This window comes from Phytophthora cinnamomi, assembly GCF_018691715.1.
Source record: "Phytophthora cinnamomi strain GKB4 chromosome Unknown Contig14, whole genome shotgun sequence".
In the NCBI taxonomy this organism is placed as follows: Eukaryota; Oomycota; class Peronosporomycetes; order Peronosporales; family Peronosporaceae; genus Phytophthora; species Phytophthora cinnamomi.
The window spans coordinates 3,267,062-3,284,966 of NW_027150947.1; the positions used below are offsets into that span (position 1 = coordinate 3,267,062).

The window sequence follows — 17,905 nt, forward strand, 5'->3', positions numbered from 1 at the left end:
ACACTTCTCGGTAAATATCTAAGGTTAGTTGCAACTAGCAGATGCCGTCTCATGTTCTTCTTGCTTTTCTGTAGGTAGTTCAACGTGGGATTTCATGTTGCGGTGCTCACTTTGAGGAGATATGACCCGTGAACATACTCTCCTTGGTTTTTGATGATTATGTCGTGAGCCTTTTGTCGAAGTTCGAGTTGCCTCAACTGAATGGATTTCTGCTGCAGCCGAATTGTTCGTTTCTGTTCATGTTTCGCTTGGCGATATTGCAGGTTCAGCTCTCGAACATGATCCGACGCGCTGGCCGTTCGTTTTGGAATACTGTTATACCACCGGTTTTGACGCTCAAAGCTTGCAGCATGTTCTTCTTGCTTAGCTTTTGCCTTACGGCGTCGCTGTGCCATTCGGAGATGATCTTGAGCGGACAGGCCAGCAACTCCAAGCTCCCTATGCATCGGATCATTTGATCGACGAATCTCACGGCGTTTCTGCGTCCATGCTGATTCTAAAGCCCGTAGCTCTTCCTCCTTTATCGCTTGGCGCCTTCGAAACTCCATGACTCGCTTGGCTGCCACGCGAGCCTGGAGTGCACCACGGCTTGGTTTTGGTGGTGATTTCACTTCGGTTGAGTTGTCCGCAATAGAAACCTTGAAAGGAGCAGGAGGCAGAGTTTTGTGATCGCAGTGCATGCCGTGAATCTGAACTAGATCAAGGAACTGTTTCCGCTTGTCCAGATCTGGCGAATCGTTTGAAACACCTGGGATTGTGTCTGCTGGATCCGTCGAGATGGTCTTTTCACCTTCAATGCTGGAACGCGTGTCCTCTGATGTCGGTACTTCCTCCGAAATCACCGACGTATCAGCGACAGCATTTTCATTCGTCCCCATGCTCTTGAACTTCTCGTCTAACACTTTTGACGGCTCAGCGGGGGGATTGTGATCGTGAGGAGCACCAAGGATCGCGACTTGTGTTGGCTCGGGATCACGAGTGTCGTCTTCCATGGAATGACTTTGCTGGTCAGCAGCAGACTTCCCAGTTTCCTTGCTCACTGAAGGTTCCTCTTCCTCCCAGTCTTCTCCGTAGTCACCGCTTACACTGGCCATGCTGGCCACTGATCCAATTTATCTATGAGTGGCAAGTGATAACCAAACCTCTTGTCCATCAAATTGTAGAATCTGGAAGCCACACCTCTAAAAATATGGCAGCGTTCACCAGAAGAATCCTATACGGAATCTGGTGAACGGACCCAAAAAGCGGACAAGAACTCCCAACAACAGCAAAGGAAAACGTTTCCCTTTGCTGTTGTTTCCTGAAACGTGAAGGTAATTGCTCCTCAAATTTAGATTTAATGCTCGACGGGCTCTTCACATCCTTCTCTGATTGGTTAATTGTAACGACTTTTCATGAGAACTTCGCTTGATTGCGCTCGACGATCGCCATTCTGAAGTTTCCAACGCCTCAAGCATGTTCTCAGGCAACTACTGTCGCTTCGAGAGTACCCCAATGTCGTTGATTCTCCCGCCCTGTCCTTAATGGCATGGCTTTCGTTCCTATGCCCTTTCGCCTTGAACTTGAAGAGCCTTCATCCATTGCAGCCAATCACAAATAAATTATTTAACACCAGTATTTAGGACCAGAGGAGGGGAGCCCTTAACGCCAGTCTCTCAGGGCCGGTCTTAACATATAGGTATTTGGTAGATTTTGGTATCGTCCGTCTATCACGGATTATGCTCGCAGGTTTCACGGACCATGATACAGACAACGACTTACAAAGCCGGCAGACACAAAAAGCTGGCAGACAAAGTCGTGCAAGGATTCACTAGCCAATCATATTCAATCAGTAGAGTTCACCTTTGTATGCCATATGCTATTGAATACTAGTACTTTATATGAATTTATGTGTGTTTTATGAAACCATTGGCGTGTTTTATGTCATTAAACCTGCCGGGTTTTCTTGCTCTTTTATTAGGGGGATGGCATTCATAATGCCGGTTCCGATAAAAAAGCAAAGTGTCCGAAAACGCATGCGTCCGCTACGGCCTAAAACCCTAATACTAAAAATTCAGACAGCAAGCAATACAGTTGTGATTATGCGTTCGGTTCACACGATCCCAACTCGGATCTGGCACACGCTGCTACGTAACTTGTGATACATGTACCGTGAACCCCGCAAAGGTTCACGAGGTTCATATGACATACTTTTCATGAGAACTTCGCTTGATTGCGCTCCACGATCGCCATTCTGAGGACGAGAAAATTACGTAAACACCGACAGAATTCAAACTCAGCACTGTAGGAGTCCCCACAGCACCGAAACATGGAAGAGGCGCGCAGCGTCCGACCAAACAACCAGTGCCCGTTCCCGCAGCGTCACTGCGTGACAGGGGCAGAGGGCTCCCCGCCAAAGCCGAAAGCGTGAGGGCAAAGCACGAGGCAGGGCTTTTTTTTCTCGCGAGCGAAGCGAGCGTTGCCCGCACCCAGACTTATAGACAACGACTTACAAAGCCGGCAGACACAACAAGCTGGCAGACAAAGTCGTGGACACGAAGGACTCACCAGCCAATCATATTCAATCAGTAGAGTTCATCTTTGCATGCCATATGCTTTTGAGTACTTTATATGAATTGACGTGTGTTTTATGAAACCATTGGCGTGTTTTATGTCATTAAATCTGCCGGGTTTTCTTGCTCTTTTATTAGGGGGATGACATTCTGATGCCGGCTTTGTAAGTCAATTGCCGGTGGTCCAGACTTGACCACAGGTGAAACCGAGCTACATATGAGCTCCATCGGCCAGAACATCCAAGTGCTAGTACCGTAGCAAACGTGTCCTTGCTGTCATCTCTTACGACTACCAGGGTAGGTCTTCTCTGAGGACCGTGATACCTGCGAGAATAATCATCTCATAATCATCTCTGACAGAACCAGGCGCAGAAGAGAATGACGTATCATACTAACGTTAGTAATATGATACGGTACCTCAGTCATATTAAGTTACATGTATTGTGCCTTGCATGCTTTCTGTCTAAACAACGACGAGTCGTTGTTTTAGCAAATCATGGCGATAAGCCCATCATTGAGTTAGGAGGCTAACTCGTCGATTTAGGATAGAATAGCTGCTAAGACAACGAGTTAACGTTGTTATGCCTACTTTCGTTGAATGGCTGGAGTAAATCCGACAATACTACGGTCCTGACATTCTAACTCGCTCGCTTCGTCTGATTGGTTTTCAGTCGATCATGATATGCGCTGGCGATCTATCGTACTAACCTACCTCTACGATATTGATCTAACGGTTGTAGCTTCAGTGATGGGAGTGTCAACGCGGTCCATCTCTCGCTGGGGCTATCTGTTCCGTTGGCGTGGTAACGTCATTCCAAGCGCTCGAATCGAACGGAAGACGCGCTGGCCTCCAGAGACTATCAAGTTTGTGAAGGGCTTCGTCGAAGAACATCCCTGTTTTTATATCGAGGAGCTGCAAGCAGCTTTAAAGCCAGCGTTTCCTGCACTACCAAACATTTCTACTGCTACTATATGCCGTGCGCTGAAATTCGACCTTGGTTTAACGCGCAAGGTCCTGACGAAGAGAGCGAGAGAAAGTGTCCCCGCCGAAATCGATGCTTACTACAAGAAGTTGGCGCCATTCTATCGGGGACCTCATCAGTTGATCTACCTGCACGATGGAGCGTCTGGTCGGGAATCGAGTGACTTGCAGTTCTGGTAGTGCGGTGGCTGCTGGTACCAGCGGCAAACGATCTATTCTTGCAGCCATTCTTGCAGCGACAACCGATCTATTCTTGCAGTGGCAACCGGTCTATTCTTGTTCTGCGTTGTGCTTGGGACTGGCGGTTGATTAGCTTATTTTTAACTTAGAGTTAGGCTGCGATATATGATCATCGCGAAGGATTTGCTCCTTGGTTTAGAGCATGCCAAAGTTCGTGCAAAGCACAATATATAAGCCTCGTGAACCTAGGTCTTCTCTGAGCCTGCGAGAATAATCATCTCATAATCATCTCTGACAGAACCAGGCGCGGAAGAGCATGAAGTATCATACTAACGTTAGTATTATGATACGGTACCTCAGACATATTAAGTTACATGTATATGAACCTCGTGAACCTTTGCGGGGTTCACGGTATCACGACGTACGCAGCAGCGTGTGCCAGATCCGAGTTGGGATCAGGTGAACCGAACGCATAATCACAAGTACATTTCCGAGGTGCATGCGTACAGTGCCATTATCCGTTCTTGGGATAGTCATTCTGCTGGACGACCGGCAACGTGAACAATTCTGCACTCCCTTGCTCAGTTTCCAATTCACTCTCAAGGAATTCATTTTCAAGCCAAGTGTCATGGATCCGGGCTACGTCGTGATCGCGCTGGTTATTCTGCTGGCTAGTGCTTCTGCCTCGACTGCCAGCACGAAGACGAAGGCGCTCGACGATCGGTTGCTCGAAGTTAATCCAAACGGAGCTCGTACGACGAGGCTGTTAAGAGCAACAACCGAGGACGAAGAGAGGGCGCTCCCTGGGCTCGACAATCTCAAGGCCGTTGTGAACTCTGGTGTCACCGCCGTTAAAATGAGAACTTGGCTCGTCAAGAAAAAATCTGGGGCCGACATCTTGGCGAAACTTAAACTCAACGAGAAAGCAGAGGATGCTCTTGCCAGCCCAAAGCTGGCTACGCTGGACGAGTACCTGAACTTGCTCAGAAAGAAGTACCCAGCCAGCGACGCATCGTTGCTCGGGACGCTCACGGCGCACTACGGCGAAGGTGTTGTGGCAGCAGCGTTGGTTTCGGCGAAGAACGTCCCCGATACGAAACTTACTGCGACGAAGTTGCAGACGCAGCAGTTAGAGGGTTGGCTGAGCAGCAGAAATACTGCAGACGATGTGTTTGGAATTCTGAAGATCAAAAATGACGGGATGTTTTTTGTCACGAGCCGGAAAATTGCCACGCTGGAAGAGTACATTAAGTTGTTTAACTCTAACAACTTCCGACACGAAACTGATTTGACGAGAACGTTAATTAATGGCTTTGGTGAAGCTAAATATGCGCGCCTGGTTGAGATGGCAACGAGAGGGCGAGAAACATCCGCAAGAGCCGCCCCATTCCGGAGGGCATTGTTCCATGATTGGTGGACTCGCAAACTGAAACCGAAGTCCGTTCTCGGCCAGGTGCTCGAGAAGAATGCAGCTACTGCTGGCTATCTGGAAAAAGCCATTATAGGTCGGTACAGGTCATACTACAATAGGAAGGTGAGCATTACCAACGAGTTGCCTGGAGTCGTGCCACCACGACGTGCATAGATCGCTTGACTTAGGTCAATCTAGACTTCTGGACCAATAGTAACAATGTCTGCCTTCTTCAATCGGTTTTGAGCTTGTTTCTCTGCGAGCCTAGTTGGTATTCGAACCCCTTCAGCTGACACCATTGCCTCCAATAAATCACGCTGCTCACTCACTGGTAGGATAACCCTAGCCAAAACAACACATTGGTGGTAGCAGCCTCCTAAATCATACTACTACATGTAGTAATACTTACGTGTTTTGAGATGCGTCCTATCAAATATTTGCCTTAACAACCACTGGTGTTTTGACTTACAACACCATCCAGCAAAATCGTCAAAATATCTGTTGTACACAAAACAAAATATGTTAGTGACTTTTACCATGCACTAACTAACTATGTTTGTTTGTTTAACCCTGCCATAGCCTCGACCCAGAGCAGCTACGAGCTCGCAGGTCGAGGCCACTACTACTTTGCCAATCGGAATCCGTCCTCATGGAGGGCGCCACCAGAGGTATCCTGATAAACGCAGTGGCAAACATACAAAAACATATGAATTACATAGCACTCGACTATTAAAATAGGGGTTGTCTATGTCCCTTAGTTTTTTTCGATTCAGCAAGTCGGATTTTTTCCGGGGCTGTGATTGGCCAAAAAAAGATCCGCTAACGGAACGAAAAGCTGTTGCAGCTCGCATCCGCTCGCCCTCGCCAAGGTAATGTTACTTACGGTACATTTTTTGGCCCAACTTGTCCTAACCGAGTTCTAATAATAATGTGGTCCACATGATATTTTATGGATTATGGAAAATCGTGTACGCTGTTAGGTACGCATTGGTTTCTCCCAACAAGATGCTGTTTTGGCTAGGCAGTGAGTGAGCAGCGTGATTTATTGGAGGCAATGGTGTCAGCTGAAGGGGTTCGAATACCAACTAGGCTCGCAGAGAAACAAGCTCAAAACCGATTGAAGAAGGCAGACATTGTTACTATTGGTCCAGAAGTCTAGATTGACCTAAGTCAAGCGATCTATGCACGTCGTGGTGGCACGACTCCAGGCAACTCGTTGGTAATGCTCACCTTCCTATTGTAGTATGACCTGTACCGACCTATAATGGCTTTTTCCAGATAGCCAGCAGTAGCTGCATTCTTCTCGAGCACCTGGCCGAGAACGGACTTCGGTTTCAGTTTGCGAGTCCACCAATCATGGAACAATGCCCTCCGAAATGGGGCGGCTCTTGCGGATGTTTCTCGCCCTCTCGTTGCCATCTCAACCAGGCGCGCATATTTAGCTTCACCAAAGCCATTAATTAACGTTCTCGTCAAATCAGTTTCGTGTCGGAAGTTGTTAGAGTTAAACAACTTAATGTACTCTTCCAGCGTGGCAATTTTCCGGCTCGTGACAAAAAACATCCCGTCATTTTTGATCTTCAGAATTCCAAACACATCGTCTGCAGTATTTCTGCTGCTCAGCCAACCCTCTAACTGCTGCGTCTGCAACTTCGTCGCAGTAAGTTTCGTATCGGGGACGTTCTTCGCCGAAACCAACGCTGCTGCCACAACACCTTCGCCGTAGTGCGCCGTGAGCGTCCCGAGCAACGATGCGTCGCTGGCTGGGTACTTCTTTCTGAGCAAGTTCAGGTACTCGTCCAGCGTAGCCAGCTTTGGGCTGGCAAGAGCATCCTCTGCTTTCTCGTTGAGTTTAAGTTTCGCCAAGATGTCGGCCCCAGATTTTTTCTTGACGAGCCAAGTTCTCATTTTAACGGCGGTGACACCAGAGTTCACAACGGCCTTGAGATTGTCGAGCCCAGGGAGCGCCCTCTCTTCGTCCTCGGTTGTTGCTCTTAACAGCCTCGTCGTACGAGCTCCGTTTGGATTAACTTCGAGCAACCGATCGTCGAGCGCCTTCGTCTTCGTGCTGGCAGTCGAGGCAGAAGCACTAGCCAGCAGAATAACCAGCGCGATCACGACGTAGCCCGGATCCATGACACTTGGCTTGAAAATGAATTCCTTGAGAGTGAATTGGAAACTGAGCAAGGGAGTGCAGAATTGTTCACGTTGCCGGTCGTCCAGCAGAATGACTATCCCAAGAACGGATAATGGCACTGTACGCATGCACCTCGGAAATGTACTTGTGATTACGAGTTCGGTTTACTCGATCCCAACTCGGACCTGGCACACGCTGCTGCCACCAAATGTTGATTCCAAGTTCAGTGTTATTACATACCATCCCTCCTGGGAGGGGGCGGACTCCTTCGTTAAACAGTAGGTTAAGTGAAAGGAGCCCGCCAAAACTGTGAGGGCCGTTCTTAATTAACAGAGGTAGATCGGTATCACCGTGATACCAAGGTCCAATTGTGCACGAAGCAGGGGAGTATCACAGCGCAACCGATCTACGGTTCTGATGAGAATGAAACTCAAACGTTCACCTGATTTTTCAATTGTCATTTTCCGGTTACTTCCCGCCTCTCATGCGAGGCACTCACTTCTCCCCCTTTTCGGGCTCGCGCTCGCTCAACCATGGGCCTGGATAGCAGTGCCGAGTTAGATGAGCAGACGCTCTTTGGTGGTGATAGTGACCTCCGTTTTACCTACAGCGCTTCGGAAGGCGAACCCTTTGCCTGGAGTGACAGCGCTTTGGAAGAAGAGTTCATGCTGTTAACAGCGTGAGTGAAATGACGGTGGTACTGGGATCTGCATCGAGGGAATTCAACGACAAAATTCCGGCTTTGCCTCCGTGATACCTTGTGATACCGTGAACCAGTGCTCGGGAAATACCATATAGTATTGAATAGGCCTGCAGCAAAAGAACGTAATAGCTAACTGTCGCGTTGGGCCCGAAGAGTGTTTGTCGTTGAAGTGGGTGCGAGTGTTGGTCCTGCCGAGAAGCGCGGTAGTTGTGGTCGATGTGCGGGGTAGACGGTTTATTTAATACTGAATTGCCACTGCTAGCCTAACATGCATGCCTCGCTGTGCTCCTACGCGAGCACAGGGCTCTCTTTGCGTATTTCTAGGGTTTTCCTTGACTATGCGCTACCCTGCGTCTTTTTGTTTTCTTTTCATTTCTTTTCTACTAAATGCATGTTCCATGTTTCTTTTTCATGTTTTTCCTACAAAATGCATGTTCACTGTGACGGCTGATCTTCTCGGGTAGCTGCCACAGGAACTTCAAGCCTCTGGCCGCAAGCAAGCAAGCCAGAGTCTTTGCGCCGCATCGCTCTGGCTTGCTTGCTCAGCAGGCCAGAGGTGGGCCTGACATCTCCCCCTGGTTGACTTCGCGTTGGCGGAGTCGATACTCATCCAGGAGTTGACGCCAATGCGAAACGTGCTTGATCTGCGCTTCGCTTTCGCAGGTTGCCTCATTCTCCGGCAACCCATGCCACTTCACGAGCCATTGACGTTTGCGACGTCTAGTTTGTTTCTTGAGCAGCTTCTCCACAATGTAGAGTTCTTCTCCAGTGTCCTCATCCACGATTAGAGGTACAGCCTTCGGAATCGGTCGATTCGGAAAATCCTCACGATTCATTTGGTAATGGGTCAGTAACTCCACGTTGAATGTCGGATTAAGACGTTTCATCGTGCGCGGAAGTATCAACTTCGCCACGTTGTCGTTCACCATACGTTCAATCACGAACGGTCCAACCTTCTTAACTGCTAAGTTCGCTGTCTTCAATTCCGTGTTCTTGTTTACGGTTTTCAGCGGTAAGTTCTTCGTGTCGAGCAGCACTAAGTCACCTCTTTTAAAGACAACTTGTCTGCGCTTGCGATCGTAGTTCTCCTTTTGTCTTGCTTGAGCTTCTTCCAAATTCTTCTGAGCACGTTCTACGATCTCCTGTCGCTCCTTCGCAAAGTTCTTCGCGAACTCCGCGAGCGTCACATCATTCTTCGATTGCAGCAGGTCTTTCATTTCCCCTGCCACAATGTTTGACACCTTACGTCCTGTGTCAAGTTCGAGTGGCGCGAACTTCGTAGACGCGTTGACGAGAGTCGAATGCGCATATTCGATAGTCCCTAGGTGCTTAACCCAATCGTCACCGTGATACGAGATCATACATCTCAATGCATCTTCGAGCACGAGGTTCTGGCGCTCTGTCTGGCCATCTGCCTGAGCTCGGTGCGCAGTTGTCATGCTGAGTTTGATACCCATCAACTTCATCAATGACTTCCAGAAGTCCGAGATGAACTTCGAGTCGCGATCACTGATGATGACCTTCGGCAATCCGTGATGCCGAACAACTGCATCAAAGAACACTTTAGCCGTGTCCTTCACGTCAGCTGTCGAATACGTTGGTGCATACTTCGCTCGCTTGGACAACTTGTCCACTGCAACTAGTATTGCATCAAACTCTTCTGACACTGGCAAACCCGTGATGAAATCCATTGACACCACTTCCCAGCATACCTTTGGCACTGGTATTGGCATCAGTAGTCCTTTTTTCTTCTGGCTGCTGGACTTCCATCGTGCACAAGTCTCACATGTGCGAACGTATTCCCTTACGTCGCGGCCCATAGGCGGCCAGTAGTACCATTGCGCTGCTTTCAGGTACGTACGTCGACTTTCAGGATGCGCGGACGTCTTTCCATCATGAAATGCGATCATGACATTTGTGCGAAGCTCTGTTACCTTCGGCACACAAAGTCGGTAGCCAGTTTCGCCTTTCGTCTGTTTGAAAAACAGAAGCCTATTGTGTTTGACGAACTTCTCCTTTCCTGCTCCATTAGACCACTGTTGCTTGAAAGCAGGGTCTGATTCGTATCCTTCCTGAAACGCCCTTTTCGTCTCAGGTGCCAAGTGCGGACTTACAAAATGATAGTCGACGCTGTTGACTTGCTGCTGTGCTACGCCAATCGGGCGACCCTCCCCCCGTAAGTCTACATCGTCGAGTAACAGGTGAGTATCATCCATTGACAAGTTGCGCAACACTGCAGACTTAATACGGTGGTCATGAACTGGTGCAACATTCTTCGCGCATTCGTCGTCGCAGTCATGAACCGTACACGTCACATCCGGAAGAGGTGCTTCTTTCTCCTCTTCGTCTTCCAGTCCATCCGGTGGAGGCCGTAAGAGTGCATCCGCTACAACGTTCATCTTACCTCGCACATAATGCAAAGTAAACGTGTATTGCGAAAGGTGCGTCAAAAAGCGAGCCATCTTTGGTGACACTCGTGGGTGATGCAACATCCACGAACACGCTGCGTTATCCGTGTTGACGTCGAATGGGCGTCCATGCAGATAGTGTCTCCACTTCTCCAAGGCCACTTTGATAGCTAGTAGCTCCTTCTCATGCGTAGGCCACCCACGCTCATGTTTATCCAACTTCTTCGAATAGAAGGCAATCGGATGATCTGCTCCGTCATACTTCTGTGACAGAACTCCACCAATACAATGTCCTGACGTGTCCGTCGTCACGATAAACGGTCGCTCAAAGTCCGGCAACTTCAGCGTAGGCGCTTGCTGAAGTGCGAGCTTGAGATGCAAATACGCGTCCTCCACAGGCTTCGTCCAATTCCATGGGGCATCTCCCTTCGTCAAATCCCTCAACGGACGAGCAATCTCGGCAAAATCACAGATAAATCTGCGATAATATCCTGCCAAACCCAAGAAACTCAACAACTCCTTTCGATTCGTCGGAGTCGGATACTTGGCTATCGCTTCCGTTTTACGCGGATCAACGCTTACTCCTGTCTGCGAGACAACATGTCCTAGGAAAGCCACTTCGGACTGACCAAACGAACGCTTTGCCATGTGCGCAAAAAGCTTCTCGCGACGCTGTACCATACAAACTGCACGCAGATGCTCCACATGCTCCTCCATACTCTTCGAGAAGACGCAGATGTCATCGAGATACACGACGACAAATTCGTACTTGTCGAACAGCTTGTGCATGAGCCTGGACCATGTCCCTGGCATTCCAGCCACTCCCATGGGCGCTACACACCACTGATACGTTCAATGTGTGTTCGAAACGCAGTGTACCGACGACTTGACTTTACCACCAGCATTTGATGATATCCCTGCGCAAGGTCGATCAACGTGTAGATGACACAACCTACCATCTTATCGAACAACTCCTCGGTTAATGGCAACGGGATCTTGGCAATGACAGTCACGCTGTTGAGATAGCGGTAGTCGAACACCCAACGCAACGGAATCTTGAAATTGCCGCTACGCAACCATTCAGCCCTTTTCGGCATTTGACCTGTGACTGGGTCCTTCTTCGGGATATCGAAGATGTTCGAAACCCACGGCGAGTTCGACACTTCAATCCATCCTTTCTTCAACTTGTCTTTGACAAATTCTTCGAAAGCATCCTGTTCCATCTTCGACGTGCGGAACGGTGCACGAGAGCTTGGTTGAGCCCCCTTCTTCAACGTCACTTCAAAGTTGACTTCACGCATCGGAGGCAATCCGTCAGGTAATTGCTCCGGAAACACATCCTTGAACTCCTTACCGACTACGTTGAAGATCGGTTCTGGAATTCCTTCCATTTCGGGCACAAGTTGTATCTTCACCCGAAACACCTGCTCATACTCGCCTTCCTTCAAGTTGTGCGAGAACGACGGTGCATCGACGTCGATGAATTGCATCCCGTCAGGTATGGCAACCTCCTCCTTTTGCCAATCCACTTGAGGGTTGTAGTCCTTAAACCACGGTTTCCCCAAAATGACGTCGTGCGACTCCGGCAACTTCCATTCCACGAACTCGATCGCTGGAAAGAAGTACCCATCCATGCTCACTGGCGCTTCCACGTGTTTGACATCCGTCGCCGGCGTTAACGTGCCATCAAAGCGCTGAGCTTGAAGTCGTCTTGACAGAAGCACATTACTAGCCAAACCTGGCATAATCATGTTCGTGCTTGCACCCGTGTCCAACAGAATTCGGACATCTCTGCCATTGATGCGTCCACTCAACTTACTATCCTTCCAGTCTATGACCTTAGCTAAAAAGCACTGCTCCACCTGCTCCCGGTATAGTTGGAACGATTCCGTGAGCGTCCCCCCGAAGCTGGGCATTTTTATCCCATCCAGCTTTAGTTGCGACAGCTGCCTTGACTTGCGCAGCTCGTCGATCAATTCTGTCTGCTTCTCCATGGCCGCCAACATACTATGCATTAGTTGGGCTGGATCCGCCATCTTGAACACGCGAAAACTTCGTACTTTGAGTGTTCACCCTTGAAACTTGATACCGGTGGGATCAATCTACTTTTAGGGGCACTGACTAAAAGAAAGTAAAAGAGAAAACCTGTTAAAGAAAATAGCCTACGCTACTTCTAAAAATTGGCCGAGTTATGCGCTGTGGGAGGTCTTGGACTTCTTCGATGCCTTTGAAGAGGTCGATGACACGTGAGAGGTCGATGACGCGTGAGAGGTCAAGCGATGACGGTTGTCGTCCCGGTCTTCGCTTCGCCAAATTTTGCTGTGCCGGGCTACCAAGAACAAAAACTGACTAACCGGCTTCGAGACTTATAGTGCTCGACTTAAGTGCGGTGCAGTCTTTTGAGAACAGTAGCTACTTGGGCAAATGGGCTATCACCGGGGCCAGATGCAAAACAGATTTGCACCACGGCTGCCCTCCAGTTATTTCCCACGGTCAGCGTACAATAATAGGTTGCCCTATTAAGGTACCAAAGTCTCCCCAACAGCTGGGTTGGTCACGCTTACGTGACACGTACACCTCAAGCTGAAAAAGCCTCCCCTTGAGAGCCGTGCAGCAGCGAGCCTTCCCCCCGCAAGTGCTACCAGATGTCGCGTTGGGCCCGAAGAGTGTTTGTCGTTGAAGTGGGTGCGAGTGTTGGTCCTGCCGAGAAGCGCGGTAGTTGTGGTCGATGTGCGGGGTAGACGGTTTATTTAATACTGAATTGCTACTGCTAGCCTAACATGCATGCCTCGCTGTGCTCCTACGCGAGCACAGGGCTCTCTTTGCGTATTTCTAGGGTTTTCCTTGACTATGCGCTACCCTGCGTCTTTTTGTTTTCTTTTCATTTCTTTTCTACTAAATGCATGTTCCATGTTTCTTTTTCATGTTTTTCCTACAAAATGCATGTTCACTGTGACGGCTGATCTTCTCGGGTAGCTGCCACAGGAACTTCAAGCCTCTGGCCGCAAGCAAGCAAGCCAGAGTCTTTGCGCCGCATCGCTCTGGCTTGTTTGCTCAGCAGGCCAGAGGTGGGCCTGACACTAACACAATAACACCACAAGCAATAGTTAATCATTGTCAATTACAAAATGTATTGCCAGATCAAAGGATAACTTGCTCTAGCGGGCGCGACAGCTCTACATTTGCTGGTACACCGCGTTTACCGTCTCCATGTCCCAGTACCTGCGGTTTGAGCGCAAGAACGTTAAGATTCACGTCAAGTGTGATAGCCGTCTATCATAGATCAACGGCGACCTTTGATTTGATGTTGGGGAGCCACATTTCAGTATGCCCCGAGGAAAGAAGAGAAGCCGAGATGATCCAAGCGATTCTGCCGCAGTAGCTGCGTCGCTTCAGTCCAAGCGAACGAGCAGCAGCACGGAGCGCACATACCGCTCGAAGATCAACGCTATGAAGGAGTGGCTTCAACGTCACCACCCAGACTGTATTGACAGCGATGCAAGCGAGCTTCGCGTCCCCCTGCCGAAAAACGTCATCTTGGCGTTCTGTGGACACATCTGCAGCCCCGCACATGCATGTGACCGTGCCAACATGGACGCAAGAGACGCTCCAACCCCTCCGCTATCCGTGTCTTGTGTCTGGGGCTACCGTAGTGCGCTGGTTGACGTCTACCACAGTAAGTTGCTTGAATTGGAGCAGCCAGAGGATACTGAATTGAGGCGAGTGCTTGATGGATACGAAAAGGTGATCAACAGCTTGAAGAAACGTGGGCTGGTGAAGATAAATGAAGGGAAAAGTCAGCTGAAAACTAGTGGTTTTGATATGTTGGCGCTGAAGTTGATGACAATAACACCAGTGAAGAGAGGACAAGCATGGCATACCGTTATGTTTGGGTGGGGTTATTTCGTCTTGATGTGGAACCTAATGAGTCGTTCGGACTCAATTAGCACCATTATGCTACAGCACATTGAATGGGTCGATGACTGTCTCACTGTTGAGGAGCAAGGTCATAAAGGTGACCAGACTGGTGCTGAGAAATACGGAAAGCACGTGTACGCAAATCCATACGAACCTTCACGTTGTCCTATTCTAGCTCTAGCGGTGCATCTATTTTGCTGCCCGGAGCGCTTAGCAGGTGGTAAACAGCAATTGTTTCTCGGTGACGATAGTAAAAATCGGTTTGGACGAATGCTACGCCGTGTAATTGGTTCTTTGGGTGAAGACGAGATTTCAGTGCTAAGTTGCAGTCCTGGTGATATTGGAACGCACAGTCTACGCAAGGGCAGCAATTCCTATGCCCTAGGACAAGTCAACGGCCCCACGCCCGTCTACGTGTGCCTAAGAATGGGCCAAAGCCTAGGAAAATTAAAAGACCGGTACATTCATTTTGGCGAAGGAGCAGATCAGCTTTGCGGTTGAATGATTACAGGACTGCCATTTAATTCTGAGCAATTTGGGGTGCTGCCACCGCATTTTCCTCCGGGGTAACAGTCCAAATGACTTGTGAATACTGGGAAAAAATAGTGAGTGGCTTTGGAATTATCCACGAGGCATACGGTCGTCGTTTCCGTATTTTTTGGCCTCGGTAATTCACCACGAACAGTTTTTGCGTGCTACCCTCAATTCTACTCATCCGATTTTTGCAGCCAGAATTTTTTCGTCGAATCCTTTGCTAAATCTACAACGAGGCTCTACGGTTATAGCAATCGGTGCTTCTCCAGTCTGCGCGCTGAAAGCGACAGGCATACCAGCTCATCTTGCCATTGCAAAAGAGGTAAAAGATCTACGGCAAGAGGTCTCTGACCTAACCAATGAAATTAATCAGCTCAAGTCTGATATATCCTCCGTGTTACCAGAAAATGTCGCTGCAAAAGTAGTTACTGAATTGAGGCAGCACTTTACTGTGAACGGAGTCGCCCCGGTATCGCTTCGAGACCTCTCTAGTCTTCGCTCCGACCTTGCAGCGGAGTTCCGAAGCGCGATCAGCGCTATTCAGCATCCTTACGATCCCAGAGCGGCTACGTCAACCGATGTGCAGCAACCAGATTGGAGGTCTTGGAGCTGGAACGACGGCCAACTTGCACATGTTGTAGCTAAAGGCTGGGAGTTTCCTGCTCGAATGAGCGTGAAGCAGATGTGGAATCTATGGTTTTTTGGCAATAAGGACACCGGTATTCGACCGTATAGACTGATCAACAAGCAGCATGATATCAAAGTATCCGACAAGATGCGCCACTCACGCGTACGAAAAGTAATGGAGCATGTAGTTCATCTTGTAAATGAAGCAGGTATCTTACCAGAAGGAGTAAACAGTATCTCGGGAATGTCAGTGTCAGCAGGTGATGACGTCTTTGGCATCGCCTACGCAAATATGCTCTCCAGTTATACGAAACTAAACCAAAGCGACCAGAAGAGATTACCTGTGGCACAATTTACAATCGACTGTGTAAATACCAGCAAAGAAAAACTAGTGAGCGCATACGCCAATTAAATTGAAAAGTACACATGACTCTGAGAATCTTACCTAGTAGCCAATCAGCTTGTGTGATATTTTGTGATCTGATTCCTATCACACTTGCAGTGGTTATATACATTATTCAAGTGAATTGTCTTGCATTCCTGGACAAAATATTACGGCTACCTCTTTTTTGCAATAATTTTTTTTTCTGGCTCTTGCTGTTTAGATATGTGTTTCAGACACCCTCAAGAAACATAGTTACGATGAGAAGGTTGCGGAGTTCGAGCTCTGAAGGGAGGCTCCCACACAGAAAACCGTAGCTACGTGCATTCCTAGCGACGCGTTCAGCTAGATCGAGCAAACTGAAGTACTGCAGCGATTGGAGTTGGACTTCCATTGCATAGTTGGTTAGATCTGTTCTCTGCAGGTTCTTGACTTGCTTCAAGACGCTGAACTCACTCAAAAAAAAAAGTAGCGTCTATCGGCTCGACCTTCGCGTCATCCAGCGCATCCAGCTGCTACAGCTACCAGGCAGCTCATCCAAACTCCTGCTCGCTCGCATGGCGGAGCTGAACCGCGTGGCCAAGTCCACGTACAACACGACACAGCAGAACGGTGTCTACCTCTCGCAGCATGTGCGAGCGAGGATGGGGGCGTAGGCTGTAGAATACCATCTAGTCATTAGCTGTAGCATTTCTGACTCAAGCGAAATAAATGGACACTCTAATTGTTACACGTATCGCAGGCAGGACGTGCTTCTACTCACGCCGGAACCAGCAGCGCTTTGCCGGCGGTAACGGCGGGCCCAAACGATGCAGTGCAACGTCTTCTGCTCGTGCAATTTCGCGGCCAATCGCTTGGCATAAGTTTCCATCATGCCTCGGTAATTTCTTCATCGACTTGAACTCCCTGCAGCGCGTGTTAACCTTTGCCGCCAACTCTCTGGTGCTGCGCAAGTTGCACCTCAGCGTGACAGGCACCGTGACCGTGCGGCTGGAGCTGGCGCTGGCTGAAGGCCAAGTTCAACCTCGTGTTTGGGGGTCCATTTGTGTGGCTGCTCCAGATGGGTGGTTTTAGTTTGCACAAGGGCAGTGTTAAGAAGAAGAAGAAGGAGAAGACTGAAGTTGATTGACTAGGAGGTAGAATTGTCGTAGTGCTGGCTAAGTGAAAACTAAATCAAACCTAAGGCTGAGGTACCCACACACGCGTAATTGCGAGTTAGACGTCGTCATGAACTAGTTCAGGGAACCCAGGCGGTGCAAAACTGTCGTGATCGCGTCACTATCAAGACTGAACTCGGTTGATCGGCGATGGAGGTGCAGGTAGTGTTGCTGGAACGAGCAGCTCAAACAGGGAATGTTTGGGCTGATCGCACGTACACCGTGGAACTAGATATCGCTCCAGAGACGTCATAGCGCGTGGAGCACAATGGCTGTGTGGGTGCGCCATACAATGAGAAAAACCTCACGAAGATAGCGCTAGTCGTCATGCGCATTGCGGTCGGACGGGAAGATCAACAGCCACCACCTCAGGGAACATCGAAAAGCTGGAGCTCATGGTTCCCAGATCTTCTGTCATAACCCCTAGACGGGGTCACACTCTGCTTAATAATGCAGTGCACTGATTGGCCAAAAGTAGTTAACGCTTGCCAACGCATGAGTTGTGCAGTATCATTTTTGTAACGTCCTGTTAACCAATCAGATCACAAAGTGTCCGAAAACGCATGCGTCCGCCTCGGCCCTAAGAGGCAGCGCCAGCGGCTGTGCAAATACCCTTTAAAATCGCTTATGGGTTGTAAAGAAATTATTGTTTCATTTTTCCTGTTGGATATAATAACTTGCACAAAACCATAAATTACTTGGATGTTACCTGTGTCGTCCACCTCAGCTAAGTGCGAAATTTATTAACCAATAAGCTCGTATCCTTGAAATCTATTAGCCAATCGCATTGATCAGATGTTGCACGAAGGTTAACCCAGACGATGCCGCTCTGATCGCGCAGTATCTGGAGTCGAACTAGGGCTCTGACTGCAGAGATGCTTTTGCGCGTCAACTGGCGTGGAGCTGAGGATGGA

The 17,905-nt window shown here is 48.9% G+C and overlaps 2 protein-coding genes across 2 annotated transcripts; one reads left to right on the forward strand and one right to left on the reverse strand.

Annotated features, from left to right (window-relative positions):
• Positions 1-4,342: 4,342 nt before the first annotated feature.
• Positions 4,343-5,299, forward strand: IUM83_01676 (putative secreted RxLR effector protein; the record flags this gene model as incomplete). Its single annotated transcript, XM_067925546.1, has 1 exon — positions 4,343-5,299. One exon carries the CDS (start codon positions 4,343-4,345, stop codon positions 5,297-5,299), a length of 957 nt encoding a protein of 318 aa, XP_067797618.1.
• A 1,005-nt stretch (positions 5,300-6,304) lies between these two features.
• IUM83_01677 (putative secreted RxLR effector protein) lies at positions 6,305-7,261 on the reverse strand (the record flags this gene model as incomplete). Its single annotated transcript, XM_067925547.1, has 1 exon — positions 6,305-7,261. One exon carries the CDS (start codon positions 7,259-7,261, stop codon positions 6,305-6,307), a length of 957 nt encoding a protein of 318 aa, XP_067797373.1.
• Between the last annotated feature and the right edge of the window lie 10,644 nt (positions 7,262-17,905).